At 49.8% G+C, this 22,294-nt stretch overlaps 2 protein-coding genes across 4 annotated transcripts; both read right to left on the bottom strand.

Moving 5' to 3' along the window:
* Positions 1-241: 241 nt before the first annotated feature.
* Positions 242-2,707, bottom strand: DNLZ (DNL-type zinc finger). Its single transcript, XM_024206662.3, has 3 exons — positions 2,459-2,707; positions 1,261-1,400; positions 242-514 (listed from the first exon to the last, which is right to left on the bottom strand). Exons 1-3 carry the CDS (start codon positions 2,675-2,677, stop codon positions 343-345), a joined length of 531 nt encoding a protein of 176 aa, XP_024062430.2. The 5' UTR covers positions 2,678-2,707; the 3' UTR covers positions 242-342.
* A 1,318-nt stretch (positions 2,708-4,025) lies between these two features.
* Positions 4,026-22,260, bottom strand: CARD9 (caspase recruitment domain family member 9). 3 transcript variants are annotated; one of them, XM_029912763.1, is made up of 14 exons: positions 20,164-20,250; positions 19,442-19,486; positions 17,928-18,151; positions 15,756-15,893; positions 14,657-14,982; positions 14,121-14,300; positions 13,122-13,274; positions 12,292-12,417; positions 11,996-12,187; positions 11,386-11,433; positions 10,236-10,284; positions 7,986-8,056; positions 6,201-6,277; positions 4,026-4,851 (listed from the first exon to the last, which is right to left on the bottom strand). In XM_029912763.1, the coding sequence occupies exons 1-14, from the start codon at positions 20,175-20,177 to the stop codon at positions 4,755-4,757; spliced, it is 1,740 nt and encodes a 579-aa protein (XP_029768623.1). In that variant the 5' UTR covers positions 20,178-20,250; the 3' UTR covers positions 4,026-4,754. The 3 variants fall into 3 exon arrangements, with proteins under 3 accessions (XP_029768623.1, XP_024062456.2, XP_024062454.2); XM_024206688.3 differs by having other exon boundaries at positions 4,759-6,277; positions 20,164-22,260; XM_024206686.2 differs by lacking the exon at positions 20,164-20,250 and having other exon boundaries at positions 4,759-6,277; positions 17,928-19,479.
* Positions 22,261-22,294: the final 34 nt, after the last annotated feature.

Below are 22,294 nucleotides of genomic sequence, written 5' to 3'. Positions count from 1 at the left end.
TTCCCCCCCTGGGCCTCCCCAAACAAGTTAACGAAGACCTACTGGTTCCAGGCTTGGAACAAGAGAACAAAGCAGGATTCCTAGTGTCATTTAAGAAATAAGGCTGGTTTTAAAATCACCACTACATGCTACAGCGAGAACATGAAGATTCCAGTTGTAAAAAAACAATTCCCATGTGACTGGTCAAAGGTGAAGCTGCACAGTACAAAGATGGGAATAAACCAGAGGCCAAGGCTTCCCTGATCCTGAATTTATTAAAAAAAACAAAACACAAAGTTGAAAGGGGGAGAGAGATGGCAAAGCATTTCTCTGCCAAACGCAGAGCAGAGGGAACTCTGTTGATCAGGTTGTTCCCTTGTCTCCAGACTCCGAGGACCTTTCCCCACCTTCTCCCTCTGTGTGGTGGTTTTGCGACTCTGTCTCTGCAGTCCTCTCTGGGAGCAGTTCCAAGGCATCCTCGCCAACTACACGTCTCACTTTCTCCCCTTTGGCTGCTAGGATTTCCTCAATGTTCCTGGATTACAAGTTAAAAAACACTAGTAACATTGCAAAGGTGCCCATGAGACTAGATGTTAGATTTTGCAGCTGAGGCTTAGGTGCTCTCAGCTGCATTCTGTTTTCACCATTAGCAGAAATTCAAGTTCTGAAGATGAATATAACATTTCCTCCTAGCAGAGGTAGTCCAGGTGACTGTGGAGACGATGGGATTACAGACTTTAGGGGCAACTTTCATGCAACATGATCACTAATTTGGCAACTGCAGTTAGACAGAGGTAGGATTTTCAAAGGAGTTGAAGGGAGTTGGAAGCCTTTGAAATTCAACAGGATTTGAGCACCTAACTCCTTTAGGCTCCTTTGAACATGCTAGCCAGAGACCAGCAATGATTTAATAAACCCTGATGGAGAATAAAATATCACATCCAGCAATAAGACTGCAACTAGCAACCGTGATATCTGTGCAACATGCACTTTCTAACTGTTTTGGCTACATCCCACTTAGTGGGCCTTGGTTGGGAGATTCCATTATTTACACCACCCATCTGCAACGGGTCAGAAAACTCGGCCATGGGGCTGGAGTCTTCTTACATGCTTCAGAAAGTTAGCTGAATCAGAGATTATCCCCAGCAATAACTCTCCTGCGCATTTAAACCACCACTTACACTGGACTTCTGTTTCTTGTAGGCTTTGTATCAGCTAAACAAGATTGGGGTATATTTTGAAGGGGGAGAAGGGGGAAGAGCTGCTGTCTGACACAGTTACCTTTTCCCCTCCAAATCTGAAAACCATCCCAGGTTATCTGCTATGACGTGATGATTCTTGCAACCAGGACACTTTACTATCACCACCCCGTTATGATACGCTACTTTGGAAATCGTTTTTGCTGACCGTGTTTTGCAGACCTAGAAAGTGAACAAAGTTAATTTCATGACCAAGATGCTTAGATTTTTTTATTTTGTAAAAAGACACAGCTATATTACAACCCAACAAAATCAGAGACACCGTTTATCTGAATAAAAAGGACTTGTTTTCCCCCAACCATAACATTTCTTCAACTAAAGTGGTCATGCAGCCCCACAATATGATCCTACCCAGCTTGTTACTCAGAGGTATGCTACCTTCCTATGTCATTTGAACTTGGGCCAATGGAAACAACATAGCCCCAAACGCATTTTGATTTCTGAGACTTACTGATCTTTCCTCACTCTCTTGCTGAAAGAATAATTTAAAAACCACACTGGTTTGCATTCCTAAACGTAAAGTAGAATACAAATCAGTTTCTCAAGCCTGATATTCTTGGTTGTTTAGATACCATGGATTGTACTTGTTTGTGTTTTTAAACCTCGGGAAAGACCAACTCCTGTGTATTTAAGTTTATTTTGGATAGGATTTAAAGGTTTGAATTTGACTATGAAAGCACAGATGGCAAATAATCAAAACATTATTATGAACTAAAACAACCCTGAAGCTGATTCAAAAATATTCACCCAATGTGACATCTCACATGTTAGCTTTTAGTAAGACATTTAAGGGATTAAATGAAACACACACACTTTATTACTACTAAAAGAAGAGTTGAAAGGGGGAAGCAATTTTAGTGGGCACTGGCCTTAGTCGCTTTCCCTTTTGCAATAGGGGCTGCAGGGCTACAAAACATTTTCTTATGGGGTTTAAGAGTCTCCATTTGCAAGCATGCAGCAACTCCCAGCCCCAAAACAACACAGATGTCCCCCAAAAGATAACAGCAATATGCCCAGATACCTTGCAGCGAGTCCTCAGCCCTCAATCACTGGGGTACCCCTCGCACCCAACTCCCATCCCCTCCCCAGGGCCCCCCAGCCCCAGCTTCTCCCCTTCCTCAGGGGCCCCCAGCACCCATCCAAACACCCTCTTCCCCCCCCCAGCTTCCCCCCTCCACCCCAGCTTCCCCTAACCCCCTTTCACAGCGCCCCAGCCCCACCTGGCAGGTGTACACCAGCCGGTAGTGCGTGGCCTCCACCTGCCCCACGGCGCCGCCCGGCCCGTGGGCGCTGCAGAGCCTGCGAGGCCAGGCGGGCTCCGGGCAGCAGGGGTGGGGCCCTGGGGCTGCCCGGGCCCTGGGACGGGACGGCGGGGCCCATCGCCACACAGACCCCAGCCGGGCCCCCAGCGACCCCAGCCTCCGCCCGGCCCGCAGCATCCCGCCCGCTCTGGCTCCCGGATGGGGCGGCCGCTGAGGCCCCGGCCGCCATCTTAGGTGTGGGCAGCGAGCCGGGCTCCCCGCCCCCGCTAGGCCTCGTGCACCCAATCCACCGGGCTACGGGGGGAGCCCGTCCGGGATACCGGGGGGGGAGGGGGACTCTTCTACCTGCAAAATCAGAAGCAGGGCCCCCTCCCCAACATCACTGAGCTGGGTGCCCGGGGAGCCCTGCTCCTATACCCTAAATCATACACAGGAGGCTCCCTGCCCTGCCCCCCAAAGCAGGCCCTGCCCGCCCCCCCCCCCACACCCCCACTGAGCGGGCGGGGGGGTTGTCTCCCCTACTGCCTTTAGATCCTATAGCCGTAAATCAACAGACATGGGCCCCGCTCCACCAGAGAAATCGGTCTACTAGAGGGGATCCCTCCGTCCCCCTTGGAGTGTGTGGCGCTCTGGACCCAGACCCCTCAGCCTACTGCTCTGTCCCCCACCACCAGCGGGTGGGCCCTCGAGAGGCGCATCTACCCCCCTGTCACCATGCGAATGAAAGGGACACCCTCGTTAGTCACCCTGAGCTCTGGCCAGCCTGGTGCTCTGTCCACAGCTTGGGCAGACCACAGACCCAGGTTTTCCAGAGATAGCCCTTCAGTGCCAAGGGTATTTACTACTAAAGGAGGAAGCCAGGGCCCAGTAAGGTCTCACATCCCACTTATCAGAGTAGTACGAGAAACCTCAGCAACCTCTGGCTGACTGAATATCCAAGAGAAAGAAAAACCTGTGACGTTTTGCAGCTGGATAGGTCCAGTTGCAGGTGGGCAGAAGGACAGCAGGTAACGTGCAAGGAGTGTGTTCTCTCCTTTGCTATTAGCATTGGGCATCTACCCCTATACACCAGCAGTCGACGTCACTCTCAGCACACTAGTGCTCTCTCTTTCTGATAGTACACAGAGCCTTAGACATGCTTAACATAACAGCAACTGATGTATATTCAAAACGCTATTCAAGACTGTGGAGCTAAATTAGTTTTGGTCAAACCTATGCTATTGTGTGTTTGCTTTTATATTTGCTAATGATATAGGGGCACGCCCTCTGCACCCTGCTAGATTTGGTTAGTTTTCTGGTTTAGGCCCTTCTGTTGTTGGAGTACCTGGCCAGGACACCTGCACAGAGCTCAAGTGGCTCTACCAGAGGCCTGCTCACACAGCTGGAGTTACAAGACCACAATGTTGCCATTCCAAATATGCTTAATGGCCCAGCTCCTTCGGTTTCATTTAAAAAAATAAAACAGTAAAGTTCTAGCCCTCATGGGTATGGAAGAAAACATAACGTGAATGCAGGAAGCAAATAATAAAATAAAAGGAAGCCACCATTTATTAAAGTCTCACGAGGAGGGGTAGGGGAGGGGAAGATGGCATGTTATTTTTTAACTGATGGTGCTAGCAATCGTGGAATTGGGGCATTAATTGGTATTACATTCTCCCTCATTTGATTATTTTTCTGGAAATCATAAGGAAAATATTTTCTTAAGCTAATAGGTTGACTATGGCCACAGAGGGTTTTTCCATATCCCACTGTTGGGTGGTGTTGCCATAGCAACAATGTTTAGCATATTTTATATTTTTAGCACACCGTTTAGTCCAGTTTTGAAGCAAATAAAAAAGTGTATTTTTTTACTTGGACTGTTTTTTGCACAGAATACTACAATGCACTAACATAGCACCATGATGGTAAGGATTTCTGCTAGAGCAATTGGAGTTTAATTCATTTAGATTCATACCACTTCTGGAAGGACATCATCATCCCCATTAAATCTATAAAAGAATTAGGGTTCTGAATCACAGAGACGTGAACTGGTTAGGTGACCAGGCCAAGGTCATATAGGATTGCTATGGCAGAGGCAGAAATATAGTCCAGATCTCCTGCATCCCAGTCCAGTGCCTTCAACGTAGTAAATGTTAAGGTGGTTATTGAGAAAAAGTTTTAAATATCAATCAGCTTAGACGGGCAGAAGGGAAGATTCTTGCACTATAACCCCAGCAAACTTTTTGTAATTCCCGTTGCAGTTGAGCTGATGGTATTAGGAGCCTTCAGTGTCCGTGTTGTCACTACCAGTGTTGTTTTCCCAGTCCACTTCATGGTGTCTGCCCTTCTGTACCCTTCGCAATGCCCTCTTTCTGTAAGTTAGGTTAAACATTTATGAGAAAAACAAAATTCCATGAGCAACAAGCTTCTCAATTACACATAAACCAGCAAACTGAAAAAACTCAATTAGTACTCAGTCAAACAGGACTGTGCATTTGCAGTGACACTGGCCAAAGTAAAAATTAAGGCAGCCTTTCTACCTTCATGCACCAGGACACAAAGTAATCACCTGCTGAAGGTCAGGAAGAAGTCTCCTTCCATGATACAGTAGCACACGCCTGTACTTCTGGGGCGCACTGGTTGAATCAACGTTGTTCATTGGGGCAACTTTGTCAAATAAATTATCCACAATTGTGATTAGTGTTCTGGGTCTCCTCTCAAGCATCCAATATAGACTGTGATCAGAAGCTTATTGGGTTTAGTCTAGAGCAGTAAAGCTATTCCTATATTCCTCAATGTACAGTACAACTGAATGCAAGAATTTCCTGACTCTCAGTTCCTTCTTGAATACAAATATTACACAAGACCCCAGCACACTACCACTTACAGAAGCAATACTACATGGTTTTAGATGTTTCCTGTAATCTGCTCCAGCATTTAGCTCTTTTGGATCATTTCTATTTCGTGTGCAAATTCAGATCTGCATTTGACATGATGCTCAGTCCCTTCAATCCCCAAAGACGGAGACAGAGGTGCTCGGCCACTTGCAATCGTTTTGAAAGGGCTCAAACCTGCCCTGGGTCTCATTAATAGGAGCTTGGTCTTTGGTGTCAGCAGTAGCAGGATGGAACCCTGAGCTAGTAAAATAGATCAAACTTACCAAGCCAGCAGTTCCCAAAGTATGGTGCCCCCAGGACTGCAGAGTGCCATTAAAAGTCTGGGGTGGGGTGGGCATAGATTTGTGTCCCTGCCACCTGACCCTCACCACCTCCTCTCAGGAACTCCTTTTCCTCCCACCAGCAGCCTGACCCACATGGCCCATGAGCCCCTGCACAGACCCTCTACAAATCTGAGTGAGTGGCGTTGTGATCCATTGCCCATGATCCAGGTGACCACCCCCAGCTTCATGTCCTCTGGGTACCGCTCTGTTAAACTACGGTGGAATCGGTCAGTGGCATGAAGCAGCCTAGGACACAGGCCATGATATACATGTGTCTGAAAACATCCACACTTGTTTCAGTGCAATGCAACGGCTGCCATTTTGGCCAACGTGCTCGGCACATCTGGGACTAAATGCACGAGTCCCTACGGCTTGAGCTAGAAGAGAAGGCAGTAACAGATTCTCATCCTCCGTGGATCAGGCACAGCAGGGGACATGACACACAGTGACCAGTAGGTTATGCAAACATGGCAAGAGCAGTCCCGAGAGCACAGGCCAGACCTCCGATAGTGCTCAAAGCTGTCCTTCATCCGCCGCCGCTCCTTCTCAGCCAGCTCTCCATTGGGTGGGCCACCCTCCTGGAAAGGAAAAGAAAGGCCTGGTCTAGTTGAAGCTTGGGGCTGGGTGGGGATGGGGCCAGCCTTGCTCTACATGGAGGCCAGGAACTATGTGGGCAATGAGACTCAACTTCTGGAGTTGGTCCCTGAAGGACAAAAGAGGCACAATGGACAGGGCAGTGGAGGGGGTGTGGAGAACATGGAAAGCTGCTGTCCACGCAGTGCCATGTGGTGTGCTCCCAGTGGTTTCCATGAGCACTCAATTCACTCATTAAAAATGAACCTGTACCAGTGAACAGGCTGAGAGCAACTTCATGGCCAAATGCATCCTCTGGGTGCTGCTGCCATTTAGAAAGCACACACGCTTTGCGCTGGCAGCTTCTGATGTCCACAGGTCCCTGGGGAACGTTACAGCCTCCTGTGTTCATTCCTGGCCCCATTATCCTGTGCATGGCCGAGTCAGGCTCAGGCCCTGACTCACACTTAAAACTCTATGGCCTCCTTCTGAAGGCATCCAATGGACTGAAGATCCATTCCACCACTATTCCCTCCCCGAATGCTGAACTGCCCTCATCTCTCCTGAACAGTTTGGTTCTTCACAGCACCCACTGTGGTTTGTACAGGAGCCCGCTTCTGCATCGCTTACGGATTAGTGCTCATGCTACCGATCCCACCAAAGGCAATGGGGTTACTTGCCCAAGTGAGGGCTTGGAGGGTGAAGCCCTAAACACCAGAATCAGAAGATTAACCACTTAAGATCTCCTTTTGCCATGACAGCAGAGCTCCTTGGGGCACAGAAGGGATGTCTGGATTCATCCATTTGTACAGCCAGAGGTTCACATCCTCTTCCCAGCAGCATGAATAGGAACAGCAATATTGCTTTGGAGACCATTTAATCACAAACATCAGTGCTCAGACAACACAGACGCTGAACATTAATTAGCTAGAGCAGGTTTGGGGAGCAGGGGGAGAAATGATGTTAGGAGAAAAAGGAGAAGTTGAGAGATATTTGCAACGGCTGACATAGATGAGAAAGGAAACACTCCCCTGTCAATAGGAAATTGCTTAAAAACCCAGTTAGCGTTGCCAGTGCTAATTCTAGAAAATCAGAGGCTCGATATCATCCTTTAAATTTAATGTGGATTATTCCTGAATTAGGTCCAGCCAATCCTGTTCAACAAGACTCCCATAGAGTGTAAGCTCTTTGGGACAGGGACAAGCATTTACTATGTGCCTGTACAGCACCTTGCGCAACAAAGGTCCCGATCTGGCGCTACAGCAATATAAATGATCAACGACAACAATGGGAGTTTGGGGTGTGCAAGGAAGGCAGGATCAGCCACTAAATCCTAACGTAAAGGTCAAGTGGATGAGAGAAACACCAACAACTGTCCCAAAAGCGCCCTACCGGAGATGGCGCCTGTAGGCTGCCCATTCTTGTAATATGCCATGAAACAGTACATTCCTGACTGACAGCGAGGCAGCGGATGTGTTGATTGGCGGACTCCATTCCCACCCATACCACTCCCGAAGAGCAGCAGCTTCCAGAAGAGATGGAAAGGACAATGATGCCCTGCTGTTATTTGAAGGATGAATTTGGTCATGAGAATACATAACTCTCCCTGCGAAAGTGCCAGGTACCTCCAAACTGGACAAGCCTATCGCAAATGCAAATGTTAATCGTCGTGAGCGAGGCCCCAAAAAGCGGAGGGTTCACAAAGACACTTACGTTTGACGACTGCAGGCACTGAATGCTCTCTAACGCACTGAACTGCTGATCCCGACCTTCAGAGAGATCTTCTAAGAGAGAAGGAAAAACTGCAAGTGTAGTCGCAAACTGGTGTTATTTATTATCTGTGTTACATTAGCACTTGGACCCCTGCTGTTCTAGAAGCAGCCCCAGCCCCCAAAAACTTTCCATCGGATAGAGACAAGGCAGACAAAGGAAGGATTCGCCCTTTGTACAGATAGGGAGCTGAGGCTCAGAGAGATGAAGTGATTTGTCCAAGACCACCCAGGGATTGCATGGCAGAGCCAGGAATTGATCCCTGATCGCCTGAGTCCCCATCCAGGGCCTTCATCACAAGCCCATCCTTCTTCACGTCATTGGTTTGTGGTTTTACAACCTTAGAATAGAACCAACTGCTTGTAGACGTTGTATATTTCATACCCCGGGTGTCCCAAAGTGCTCTGCAGAATTAACAAGTGAGACGGTGAGAACACAGTAACCGATGCAGGTGAAGGGCGATGGCCACTGGGTCACTGGCAATAGCTCACACCTCGTGTAGGAGGTTATTGCTTGGTACGTGCAGAGTGCGCCGCGTTTTCAAGATGCTGCACATACATTAAGCCAGTCTTCCAACCTCCTTGGGATGTAATCTGCATTACTATCCCCCGTTGACAGATGAGTGGAGAAAAGGAGACAAAATTGAAGTGACTCGCCCAAAACTATACCGCAAGTCAGTGGGAAAGTGAAAACCAGACCTCAGGAGGTCCTGGATTCCAGTCCGGAGCTCAGTCCACTACAGCAAGCTGCCATTTTACTAGCTGTTGGAATCTTGCTCAGGACAGTGGGTTTTTCCCATAACTCTTTTCCAAAAGGGACGTGGGATCTTTGCATGAACCCAAGGGACCTCAACAAAGCAGCCCCTTAAGGTTGTTCTCTAACGAAGATAAGTTGAGAGGTCACATTGCTTAACATGATATTAAACATGACTAGTCACTGTCCACACTAGCTAAGTCATGTTTAATATCATGTTAGTTAGAACATACTCTTGAGGGTTGCGTTAACACAGCCTAGTTTTCTAGCAAGATCAATCCTATATAGAACTGTGCAGTTCACACTATGACTTCATCGTGCAAGTGCAGAATTTGAACTCACAGCAATCCATTCAGGAGCAGAGATCGCTACCAACCTGCTAACTTGGACTGGGACTTAAAATCAGACCGGGGCGTCTCAAGCTTTTCAGTGATCTCCCTTCCCAAATGGGTGAAAAAAATATTCAGCCCCTCAGGAGGTTAAAACAGGAAGATGCTCCCATGGGGCAGTTTCTCTCTTCTTTTTGGAAGCGTAGTTCAAACCCTCAGTGTAGCCTGTCAAGTCTTCCTCAATGATGAGTCATTTCCACTTGAACCTCCACAAAAGCAGAACTGGGGATGGTGTGTTCATTAGCTAGTTCTGCTTTTGTCAAAACCCAAGTGAAAATAACCTAATTTAAGGGAAAAAAACAACCCAGCAAAGAGCATGGAGAAAGGTGCACGACTCAGTTAAAGTGGAGTCAGGACACCTGGGCTGTTCTCAGCTCTGCCCCAACAAGCAGAGAGAGCCCAGGCAAGTCACGTAATGTCTGATTTTCATAGATGCCGAGTGCCCGCAGTACTCCTTAACTTCACTGGGGACAGAGAGTCCTCCACATCTTTGAAAAGTCAGGCCCTGCACATCTCCAAGCTCATTTTTCCTGGGGGCATCAATACACTGGCAATCTCTTAATAATGAGACTTTAGGATCAAATGGAACAGTATTGCCTAGTGCTGTTATAATGAGCTAGCCCAACATAGCCTTCCAGAATGCAGCCACTTGAGGACCCTCCCAGATCACATGTCATGAACAGACGAATGAAGGTAAAAAGCTCTAAGTGCTCAGCAGGGGGCTTCACAGACATCCCTTTCGGGAGATGACCGGGAGGTCTAGACACCTCCATTTTGGCGTACCCAAGTTGAGACACCTTCTGTGGGTTGACTTTCAAAGTGCTGAGCACCCACCCTGGGAGTCCCAAAAGCGTGTCCCAAATTGGGGCCCCAAAAACCATTAATTACTTTTGAGAATTCAGGCCCCATTGATGCCCCAAGACTACACAGCAGAGCCAGGGGCAGAACCCAGAAGGTCCCGATTCCCAGCTGCCTGCTTGAACCACTAGACATATTGTATCGGGAATACTGCTCTAATGTCTCCAAGTAGAAATTAAGCAAAAAGTCTTACTTTTATCAGACAGCAGTGTGTCCTCATCCAGGTTTCCATGGAAAGAGAGCTTTGGGACAAAAAGAAATACATCTCTTCTGGGGAAATAGCAACACTCATTTTCCTCTCCTCGTCTCCCACAAAAAAGACAAACGATTAAAAACAAAAACAGAGCCCCAGGATTCCACAAGTTTCTCTTTCCTGTCTAGCGAGAGTTGCAAGGCTGCCGACCCATCCTATGCAATATCACCTTAGTGATGCACCTGTAGATACAAGTGCTATGCATGAATGAAGCCAATTCTCCAGTGAAAACACTACCCCACACCAATAGGATAGTACTTCTATTGTGTGTATGGCACCTTTCGTCCCACATCAGTCACATCACCTACCGCTGAATGCAGCTGCCTCTAGGCAGGGAGCAGCAGCAGCAAACATTACACAACAGTTGGAGCAGTGTGGGGAAAAGTGGAGGGTGACTTCTCCAGTGGGATGGCCAGGGGATGCAAGGAGGCAGGTTGTAATTGCCTCCATTGGGGTTTAATTAGGTCACCAGGAAAGAGCTAAGATCTGTAAATGATCACAAGTGGCCAGGACCTTAGATCTCACCTGAAAGATGCAAAGTTGCCATGGTTTCAATCCATTAAACCAGCCCTGCTCCTCACCCCATTACAGGACACTAACTCCCCCTTCACCCTGATGCTTTCCATGGAGATTCAGGCTGCACTGGCTTTGGCTGAGACTTGGGACTCCTTGGGACTCCTTTATATCCAGGCAGGGGGAGGATTCCCTTTTATTCACATCTTGTATCTTGACTGAAGATGCAATACACTAGACAACTGCTGGCTCCTGCTTCACGGCAGCTGAAGCAATCTGGCCATGCTAGGGACCATGCTGGAAAGGCTGTCTCGGTGCATCCTCGCAGAGACTCGTCACATCTGCTCAGAGTCAGTGGGGCTCCCCACGCAAGTCAGGGCTGCAGAACTGGGCCCTTTATTTGTATCCCGAGCATTTAAAGTTACACTCACAGAGCTACAAATCTTGGCCCAGAATCTGAGCTGCAGCCCAGATGTGCTTGGATGACTCAGGATTGGTGCACACATTCTCTCGAACCCGATGCCACCCAGCCACTGGGCTGGTCTCCAGTATAAAAGCAGCTAGCCACTTTCCTCACCTCTTGGGAACTCCTGGGTGAGACGTCATCTAGGTCAGAAGTCTGGAACTGTAAGAAAACAAGCCAGTCAGGGATCAGTCTGGAGAGCATGCTCCACAGCGAGACAGCGGCAATGATGGCACGTAGAACAGAACGAAAGCTAGGAACTGAGACGCAGGGATTTCCTCCCTCTTACCTGTCCCGACCGGCCCAGCCAGAAGCCACCCAAGAGACTATGATACTAGGGCGTTCTTTTCATTCTGGGCTTAGGAACAGAGTTATGGTACATCTCCCCCCCCCCCACAGATTTCACCCCAATGGCTCAAGCCTTGTCCTTCCTGGGCTTCAGTTGGCCTTGATGCACCAGGGCCAGCCCCAAATGCAAATAAGGAAGGGATGCATTTGCACTGGTGGAGATTACTTACGCTGGAAACCAGGGTGAGCTCTACTGCGGCCAATCCCAAGTTCCCTTGTCTAAGCACAGCCATTGATTGCGGAATCGAGGCTGATCCCAACTACAGGCAGCGTCAGTGTCTGAAGTCAGTGCAATACCCAGAGCCAGGGCCCTCCAGCCTCTTCCCCTGCCCATAGCACAATACCTGCATGTAGCTGTGTATTCCTGCAGACTTACCAGCGTGGGTGGCTCCAGATGCAACTTTTTCAGCTTGGCCTCAGCGGCTAGTAACTGGCCCTCCTTCTGGAACAGCTGTAGCTGCATCTCATCGCACCTCTCCCCCAGCTCCCGGATCTCTTTGCGGTAGGCGTCTTTGTTGACCAGGCTCTTGGAGTATTGCATGTGGAACTGCTCTCGGGTCAGCAGCGCCTGATGCAGAAAGCGGGAGGGCAAAGCGTGTCACTGACATGGTGTCTGAGCCTACACTTCCCATTATCTTTGGTAGCTGGGCTCCAAACAGGAAGTTTTATCACCTGGTCTCTTTCTGCAGCCACTTCTTCTATCTGCTTCAAGATGGCCTCGATGCGATCCTTGTACATCCGGGAGTCCTTCCTCAGGGACATGCACTGCAGCTCCAGCACCTCCTTCTCCTCCGCGTGCTGCAAGCAAAGCACAGAAGCGCCCTGCTCATGGGGCTCGCTTGACCGAGACACCCAGTGCTGGAGGCCAAGGGGCTTGCTTCACTCTTGAAACACCCGTGGCTTGTAGTGTAAATATCCGACACGGATTGCTGAGCCGTGCCAAAGCAAGGAGACTCTTCTACAGTTGACCAAGCCCAATGCCAATTACACCAATGATTGAGTGGATGGAGGGCGAGTCTGAGGGCAAGGAGACTTACCATATGATCTTGGACAAGTCATATGGCCTCTCGGTGCCTCAGTTCCCCCGGGGATGATGCTTACTCCTACTGAGAAAGCACATTGAGGTCTACAGGTGGGAAAGTGCTTGGAAGGCAAAGGAGATGTGGGGCCGATGTAAGCACTTTGCAAACAGTAACTGATCAGTTCTCCTGGCGATCCAGGTGGATCAGCGTCATCATCCCCATCTTACACGTGAAGCAGGGAGAGGCCACGTCTTTCCCAAGGACAGGGAGTCAGTACCAGAGCAGAGGAGTACCCATCTCAGATCACGTTTCTCATTAAACTGCTGCTACCTTTGATCTGAGCCAGAAGGCCAAGCCGCAGTGCTAGCTGCCCGGGCGCTGCACTGCTCTGCTCCACAGGGAAGAGAGTGGCTTTCATTGGACACATGTTCCCCATGCTGAGTTTACTCCATCTCTCCCCCCTCCCGCCAGACTTCGTACTTTGTCCTGGAGATCCTCTGCTTGCTGGAGCGCCTTGCGCAGGCTGTAGGTGGTGTTCACCAGCTCCTGATGCTCCCCCAGGGCCCGTCTCCGATCAGCCTCCAGAGCCTGGATGTAGAGGCTGTTCTTCTCAAAGTTCCCTTCCTTGGCAACCTCCAGGGGGAAGGGGAATACAACGAGGGGTGGCCCAACTGGCTAGGAAAGCCAGGAGGCACTCTCCCCTACCCGAGCCTAACAGCACTAGTGGCCAATTCTCACTCCCCTTCCACCACCCCCATGGCCTCCACTCTGCCTCTGGGTTAAAGTGGAGGTGAGCGACATGCTCTCCAATGCAGCACCGGGCTGTCCTCATCTGTGAGATGGAGGGGAGTCGCCTGGAGAAAGAGTCCCAGTAGGTGCTGCTCTGAGCAAGACAGGGCATCACATGCCAGGACCTGTGCTCGCCACAGGCTGCTGTGCCCTCCATGTTAAAGATGAAGGCAGCTGCGCGCTGCTCCATTTCCTGACAGGCAGGTGTGATCTGCAGGCTCCCGTGCAGCCCTGCAGCACACCGGAATTGCCAGGCAAGATCAGCGCCCCCGTCCAGCCCCGCATCCTGCTGTCACGGCCGCCAGTTCAGGGGAAGGTGTAGAATGAGTTGGGCAAGTCTGGGGCCCTTAATTTAAACCCTTCTGAGCCTCAGGCCTAGCTGTTCTCGCTAATGCTGTACTCCTCTGCCACCATGGCTGCTCACACCTCTCCCGTTGCCCTCCGAGCCCATCTAGCTGCTGTCAGCCTTCACACACCCCATATATCCCACCACCACTGCTCAGGGGGTCCCTCTGCCACAAAGCACCCATGAGCATGCTCTGCTCTAACCCACGGCTCTCACCCCGCCAAGCTCCCCGGCCTCACCAAGAGGGGCCCTGACACCAACCCCCGTGGAGAAGCCTGCGTTAGTGAGGCAGAGCTGCTACCCCAACCAGTCCCAGAGTCCCAACGCCCGCCCTCCCCACAGACCTGGAGAGTGTTCTCCAGCTCTTGATTCTTGGCCAGCAGCAGCTCCTTCTCCCGCTGGATCTCCCACACCACTTCGTGGCTCGGCCGCTTCTCAATGGCGTGCTTCAGTTTCATCGTGTGCTTCCTCTCCAGTGTACAGTCGTCCTCGGCCTTCATCAGGCTGTGCCTCAGATGGTCAATCTGCAGCGGGAGGGGGAGTTTGGAGCTGGTCAGGCCTCGCCAGGAGCCACGTGGGGAGTGCCGGCCGGTGAGGGGGAAATCTTTGTAGTGGCATGGTTTTAGTCCCATCCTCCAGCAAGAAGCACGAGGGGAATGCCTTCCCCACCCCCGGGGGAATGTAGCAGAGCCCTCTCTGCCAACAGCACATGGTACCTTGAAGGCACTAGCCCAGCCCAGCGAATTCAGGACTCCCGGCACCTGGTGCAGAAGAGAGGCACCCGTTGGACTGTGGTGTCCGGTCGCTAAGGCCCGACTGTGCTCAGCTCTCCAATCCCGGGGGTGCACGAGGGAGGAAGGAGAGAGGGTGAGGCACTGACCTCTAGCTGCAGATCCCGGTTCTTCATCAGGGCTGCGTTCTTCTCTTCGCTCTGCTTGGCATAGCTCATGGCCAGGTCGTAGTTCTCATCCTTGCATTTCCGCAGCTCCTTGGCCAAGTTGTCCCTCTCCTCCTTCATCTTCTGGGCCCTCTCCTGGTGCTTCCGCAGCACGCTGTCCCTCACCCGCATCTCCTTGAGCGCGTCCTCCTTGGCATGGAGCCACATGTTGAGCTCCTGGGCCTTCCTCCTCTCCTCCTGCACGGCGCTCTGCAGCTTCGTGATCTCGTTCATCAGGAGCTGGCTCAGCCCCGATTCCCCCGCGGTGTCTGCGCAACAGAGAGACTCACACAACATAGTCCCCGGCCCCTCAGGCGGGCCCAGCCCAAGTCCCTAGCCCCAGGCAGAGAGGTCCCTTATCACAAGTCAGCATCACAAGACTTCCCTGCGGGTGCTGTCTAGCCAATGGCGCGTGTAGTCAGCGCCACAGCAGCTTTTCTTCCCCCGGCCTCCCGAGCCGGCCCCCCAGCCAGCACGATCACACCCGGTACAGTCATGCTGACAGGAACATACAGCTGGCCAGAGCCGGAAGGAGCAACGACCCACCTTGCCCTGTACCGTGGACATGCCAAGTGCTCCAGAACAGCGTCTCAGGCCTCAGCCACTCTGGGACCCATGTTCAGTGGGGGCACCTGCTGGTGATTTCACGGGGAATTCGGTCTGCTTGCACCATGGCGGAGCAGTCCATGAGGGGAAACCGGGCCATTATCTAGCACCCGCTCTTCCTTTGGATACAGGGAGCAGCACTGGCGTTCCCCAGGAGAGGGTGGCGATGTAGTGCCTAACACAGCATTGTGTGTTTAGTCTCCAACCTACAATCGGATCTGGGCGGGTTCCGCAGAGCTCTCCCCGCAGGGATCCGACTGCAGGATCGGACCCTCGCTGAAGAGCTTTCAAGCCAGTGACCTAGTCTGAACGGCTGGTTGGCTGGGGCTCTGCCCACACGAGCCACCGGGGATTTAACCGTGGAATTCGAGGTCTCCTCTAGCTGCAAAGCAGCATCAAATAGAGAGACTGTTGTGGGAATGAATCAAAACGTTACCGATAATCATCGAAAAGACCCTGCTGGGCTCCTTGCCGGTTATTTTCATATATAACTGTGGGTAGTAAAGCTCAAGGCTCTCGAGAAAGGCCTCAAAACCTTTCTGGCCCGTCCTCTGAAGTATATCCAGGAGGACGCCTGCAATACAGAAACAAAGGCGCGTACTGCAACATGGCATGTCAGAGTAACACACGTTCCCTGCACTTCCAGAGATGGCTGGTACTTGCGTTCCTCTGTAAGCAAGAGCAGAAGAGAGTCCTTGGTGTCAAACCCTTCAGGCCTGGCCCAGGCAACTCTCTCACTGGCGATTTAACTGAGCAACGGCTGCAGGGTTTGCCCCTAGGCCTCTGCTCCTACTATCGTGTTGCAAACAGCAGGCACTGCAAGAGAAGCAATGCCTTGCTGAAGGCGAGGAGGAGAGCAGGCAGGCTTGAATGAAACGGCCACGGCAGTTCCTATAACTCTGGGCGGCTTTGGTCTCAAATTCAAGAAGAGGGGATGGTTAGATGGGCCCCACTTCTGGCACAGATCTCCTGATCCTGCAAGGGGCAAAGTATCTGCCATGAAGTGCTGGAGCCTCTGCTCTGCTCTCGAGGTCAGCAGGACCGCAGTCTCCGTCTCCTGCTACAAGTGGGGTCACAGCGAGAGCAAGAGAAGCAGGGAGTCTGTCACCAGTTTTTAAAGTTGGAATTATGAAGTCTAATAGGACCAGAGATGCTTTCACAGGCAGGTCTTTCTCATGGTGTCATTCTGAGGTTAAACACTCCCTGCCATGCTGGAAACCCAAACAGCAGAGTGTGCGCTAGTCAATATCCCGTAGAGAAGAATCCTACACTCAGCGGGACGAAGGCAAGGGAGGTCCACAATAAGCCTTTCCAGTCTCAGTTCCTTGCGATGGTGGCAAAGGAGAACTGGAAAGTGTAACTCACTAAGCAAGGGAAAGTAAACGGCTTTGTTTCACAGCCCACGCTGTCTGAGACTGTAAACTCTTTGGGAAGGAGCGGTGTCTGCGCAGAACCAAGTACAACGGGATCTCAATCCTAATTCAGACCTCTGGAGGCTACTACACTATAAACAACTAACAGTGACGCAGCGTGGCCTAGAGACTAAGGCACTGGTCAGACTCCAGAGCCCTGGGTTCTGTTCCCATCTCTGACCTGCTGGGTAACCCTGGGCAAGTCACTTCCCCTTTCTGTGCCTCAGTTTCCCCATTTGTAAAATGGGGGTAACAATACTGGCCTCTGTTGTAGAGCACTGAGGTCTACTGATGAAAACTGTCACAAAAGAGCTAGGGGTTAATATTGTAAAATAGAATAGATGGTGAAAAGTACCTTTGATTTTTAATGGTCTCAGATTGAATAACCCCAGGGACTCCTAGTAATACAGGCTAATTTTTCTTTCTAATGTTGCCAGAGTCCCTCTGAACCTGAGGCACAGAAATAGTTTATCCTAGATTCAGAGCTTTTTAAGGCCTGTAGGGACTGCTGTGATCCCCTAGTCTGTCCTCATATATAACAACAGGCCAGAAAACGTCTCAGAAATAATTCCAGGAGTCGGCAACCTTTCAGAAGTGCTGTGCCGAGTCTTCATTTATTCACTCTCATTTAAGGTTTCACGTGCCAGTAATACATCTTAACGTTTTTAGAAGGTCTCTTTCTATAAGTCTATAATATATAACTAAACTATTGTTGTATGTAAATAAGGTTTTTAAAATGTTTAAGAAACTTCATTTAAAATTAAATTAAAATGCAGAGCCCCCCGGACCATTGGCCAGGACCCGGGCAGTGAGAGTGCCACTGAAAATCAGCTCGCGTGCCGCCTTCGGCACGCGTGCCATAGGTTGCCTACGCCAAACTGGAGCATATCTTAAAATAAATCACTAAATAAAATCCAATCTTGATTTTAAAATTGCCAGTGACGGAGAATTCACGTTAGCTCAAGGAGAAGGAATTATTTACTGTTTATTTGGATTTAGAGAAAACCATCTTCAAATGGCTGGGAAAAGACGCACCTTGAAAGCATGATTCCCAGAACTGCACTACATGGGTTGATGGTAACACCATGTGGCCTACAGGAGCAATTGACACCTCGGCATTTTCATTCCAGTGTATCACCCCAGAGCCAGGCCCTCCCCCCCCACATGTGGCGAGTCGGAAGCTGCCCAGTACCCACCTACTTTCCGTTTCCGGACTACCAGATTGGGGTCGTTAAGCACTTGCTCTTCGTCGTCATGGTTAATCACTTTGCATTGGCGGAGATAAGGCGTTATTCTGGAGGGGTCTATCACCGAGATCAGCTTCACCCGGAAGTTCTCCAAGTTATTCCAGCACATCTCGTCATCTTCCTGCTCCGACATGGCGGAGAGCAAGAAATACTGGCAGGCCAGGTCTTCTTGTCTGAAAGCCACACCACAAGCCTCAGAGCAGCTCGGGATGAGCAGCAAGGATAGCAGGTGGCCCAACACTATCAACCCAACGAGACTGGGAACACGCTCATTGACCATAAGGGACCATGTCTCCCACTGCAGCCTCTAACTCTGTACGCACAAAATACATGCACCCCCCCACCCCCATTGCACCAGCGGATCGGGTCACGGTGCACCTCATGTACAGAAATGCCAGCTTGTGCAAGCAAATGTAGGACTGGGGCACTACGTCCCAAGCTCCCTCAACAGCTGGCAGGGTTGGCACCACTGCTGAAGAGGTGATGAAATTCTGGTGAGCGCCCCTCAACCAGCCATTTCCTGAGTCATTAGAGGAGGGAAGTGAAACCACTTAGTGTGCATCCTGGGTCAGTAGCATTGAAGACCGAAAGCTCCTGCATGGATGCTGGGGACACCAGGAACTCAAATTGCATATGGATTCCCAACAGGCTGCACCAAGGGAGAATCTACATGTCCCACGGACATTAACAGGGGTCACATGTGCTCAGGGCCCAAACCTAATCTAGTGACCCACAAGTGCAAGGGTAGAGCATAAACAAGGAACCATCACACAACAGACAGCTATTACCTGCTTGAAACTAGAGATCCAAGAGTGCTGTACAGCCCCTCGGGCAACAGGGATAGACACGTATTCAAACATTAGAGTGAACCCGTTTGAAAGGTTCCAGGGGGAAGAACCCCCAACATCTATGCTCTTAAATTGCAGTTAATTGTAACCACCAAGAGCTAATATTTTTAATAATGTCTAATTTGCATTTGCAAAGGAAGAGAATGTGCAAAACCCACAATTTTACATGATCTTGCAACATTGCAAACCACATGCAGTGCCGGCCCCATTGCATGTGCAAGTCACAAGCTTTGGGTAACCCTAGCAATGGTTACACGCACGTTGCTTTGAAACATCACTGCTTGATGTGGTCAACTGAGAGCGTTGTGTCACTGCAGAGAGCCTCCTGCGTGTCACTTTTGCAGGGAACTTCTCGGCATCCACCCTCAGCAGCAGCTGCACTTTGAGGTTTCTTTCCCACAATGCTTCCTCCCCAGTGCACTCTTTCCCATACACCCACAAACCAAAATGAAACCAAACTGGAATTTTCTAGTGTCAGCTCAACCAGGCCATATGCCGATTCGAGGAAATCAGGAAGCCATTCAGGGACTGCTGACATTACAGAAGATGCAGAAGCCACATTACAGAAGTTGTAGCCTACAGTTAGATCTGCATTATCCTTGATTAGCGACTCACATTTTGATACAAGGAATGCACGCTTGGGCCAGGTTCACTCTTCCCCTGCTTAGAGAAAAACAACATGAAATAACCTGACGCTTCGCCGAGACCTCTCTGACTTAACGATGGCTTTGTCTGTAACGAACCGCTAACACATTTCCTCTTATCTCCATTCCTTGTTTTGCCCATTTGGGGCCAAATGCTGCACCAAAATGGGTGCCTAGGTTCTGACCCAGGCATTTGATTGCAGTGCTCATATCAGAACAGGATTTGTTGCAGTAGCCAATGGCCCAGAGGGGTTGCCAGCCACCTACAAATCCAGGAGTGTTTCACTTGTTTGGGGGGGAAAAACTGCATCATTCCTGACAGCAGCAGCTCTGTAGAGCCTGGGGTATATCTAGCTCCCTCTCTCGGTTCCTAACAGGCCAAATCCTACAAGCCTTACTCTGTTCCCCCACAGACAAAACTCCCACTGACTTCAATGCATAGATACTACAGTGATCGACACTAGGTAAAGCCAGTGGGATTGACTTCAGCAGCCTGCCTGACCCATCCCTAAACATTCTGCTACCCCAGCACACAAACTGCTCTGCCCACTAGCGGAGCCAGTCCCAGTTCCCAGCCGGGTAAGAGAAGTAGAAATGTCTTGCCCAGTCAATACACCCCCCACCCTTCCCTCTAGACAAAAATTGGATCCAGACTTCCATAATGACTAGTCGCTCTGTGTTACATGGACCGACCTGGCTCTGCGCATCAAGTGTTTCCTCCTCTCACGGGCTCTCCTCGGCTCCTTCTCTCACTGGCTCAGCATGGCAATACTCTTTGTCCCATCTCCCAGCAAACCCAGCCGCATGGCAAGCTCCCTAAATAGTCTGTCTGCAATTCAGATGACTCAAGAGTAAAAACTAGAAAGAAGAAAGGGGAAACCAGTGGGTTACAGCGCTTATCCAAGACAAAGGAAAACAAAAGAGGAAGCCACAAGGGGGAAAAAAACAGACAAACTAGTGTCTGGAAGCACCTCACATCCCCATTGACTTGTTGAATAACTTAATCTCTCTGTGCCTCAATGTCCCCATCTGTACCACGTAATAACTCGGAGAAGCAGTTGAGGCTTCTTTATTTAATGGTTATAAAGTTTCACTGATGAGAAGTATTACAGGAGTGCACACGCACTGTCTAGAATGGCCAATCTCTTCAGTAAGAAACTTGCACAACAGCCAGGTGGGAAAACGACAGCTTCTGAAGTAGGTTCTCAACTTTCTAGGTCCAATGTTATAGGACAGGGGTCTTCAGGGAGCGGAGGGGTGGAGATGATAAACAGAACTAATGCTTTCATTTAAAAACCCGTCTGAAAGCAATGTGCTAAGTGATACGCCTATCCACCTTGTGGGGCCTGTCATCATGACAGTACGTCAGTGCCACATTAAAGTATAAAAACCTGCCTCTGTTTCCATGTTTTCTTGACAAATAATGGGAAGAGGTTGCTCAGGAGCATTGGGTCTGCAGGTGTCGGCTGGCAGTGATTTTTGGTTTTTTGAAGGAAATGGTATCGAAGTGTTTGAGGCAGAAGATATATAAACTCTAATTTGTTATAACCACCGAAGATAGAGGCTCAACTTCAGACAAGCGAGGGCTGTGATAGTTTCGGATGACTTCACTTGGTTTCTAGGTGGAAGTTTGCTTATTGATCATTTCTTCAGCTGTGTAATAGATACAGATAGGTAAAGGACTCGCTAGCATGACTGATGCTCAGGGCTGAGCTGTAGCTTAAGTTTTCTTCATTTACTAATTAAGTTTCTGGCTCTTTCTATAAAATGGTTTTGGGAATTCCACTCTTGTCCTCTCCAATCTCCATTACAACAGAATCCAGGTGTTGGGCATGGTTGTAGCACAGTAGGGGAAGGGGGTTACTTTTAAAGCCAAACCACTGGAGAGACCTCCCTGACAAGCCCCCTTTTGGTGCCAGCACACAGGATGGAACCTGTGCACACTATGCATATACCGTCTCTGCAATAGAGCCTGAGGACAGCTTCCAGAATCAGTCCAATTCTCCCACCCCTCCATCTGGTCGAGTACCACCTAGACCAAAGGTGTGGGCATCCCAGGTCCTTGAATTATAGGGATGCTCTATAGTATGGTCCTTATTTCTATTCTCCCCCCATGCTCCATACCTTAGTTCTAGCTTGCTTGTAATAGGAGGCATTACAATTAGACCCCATCACCAGAGATGACCACCAGAAACTGGGGGAGGGGCCTTTAGAAGTGAGCGGGCGCAGACTACACCCAGTTTTTTGAGATCTCCCGTAACTCTTCATCGTCAGCTTTGGACTTAACTATCTTGAATAATTTTGTATCATCTGCAAACTTTTCTACCTCACTGTAACTTTTAAACAGGACCTTCCCTGTTATCCCATGACTGCTTAGTTTCCTCAAGAGCCCTTGCTAAGGGACCTTCTCAAAGGCTTTCTAAAAATCCAAGTACTCTATATCAGCTTGGTCACCCTTATTCATAGGATTGTTGACATCCTCAAATAATTCTAATAGCTTGGTGAGGCATGACTTCCCTTTACAAAAGCCATGGTGACTTTTCCCCAACAAATCATGTTTGTGTCTGATAATTCTCAAAGTTCTCTTTGATGTTAGGTTCAAATCACCAAAGATTGAGATCAGGTGCCGCACAGTGGCAGCCTGGCTAGTCAGCCCAGCAGGTGTCATTACCTACGTGGCATTCACAAAGGCACATTGACTCCAGGGCAGAAGGTCCTACACCCCACTTAAGCCTCATGTTAACAGCTGTGTCTCAAGTGCTGCACATGGTTTCATGGCAAAGCTTGTGCCCTGGGGTGAATTTCATGCAGGAGGGTGGCGGCT

The sequence above is a fragment of the Terrapene carolina genome, unplaced genomic scaffold (genome assembly GCF_002925995.2).
Source record: "Terrapene carolina triunguis isolate 2854851 unplaced genomic scaffold, T_m_triunguis-2.0 Scaffold238, whole genome shotgun sequence".
Classification (NCBI taxonomy): domain Eukaryota; kingdom Metazoa; phylum Chordata; order Testudines; family Emydidae; genus Terrapene; species Terrapene triunguis.
Note: the sequence above shows the minus strand (reverse complement) of the source record. Positions and strands in the feature narration are given on the sequence as shown.

Excerpts from the sequence above, each read along its gene's own strand:
- DNLZ (XM_024206662.3), bottom strand. The coding sequence starts at position 2,677 with ATGCTGCGGGCCGGGCGGAGGCTGGGGTCGCTGGGGGCCCGGCTGGGG. Across the intron at positions 1,401-2,458 it reads GGCTGGTGTACACCTGCCAG|GTCTGCAAAACACGGTCAGC; the intron begins GTGGGGCTGGGG and ends TTCACTTTCTAG. Across the intron at positions 515-1,260 it reads TCAGATTTGGAGGGGAAAAG|GAACATTGAGGAAATCCTAG; the intron begins GTAACTGTGTCA and ends CTTGTAATCCAG.
- CARD9 (XM_024206686.2), bottom strand. The coding sequence starts at position 18,258 with ATGGTCAATGAGCGTGTTCCCAGTCTCGTTGGGTTGATAGTGTTGGGC. Across the intron at positions 11,434-11,995 it reads ATCTGGAGCCACCCACGCTG|TTCCAGACTTCTGACCTAGA; the intron begins GTAAGTCTGCAG and ends GTTTTCTTACAG. Across the intron at positions 6,278-7,985 it reads AGTGCCTGCAGTCGTCAAAC|GAGGGTGGCCCACCCAATGG; the intron begins GTAAGTGTCTTT and ends TTTCCTTTCCAG.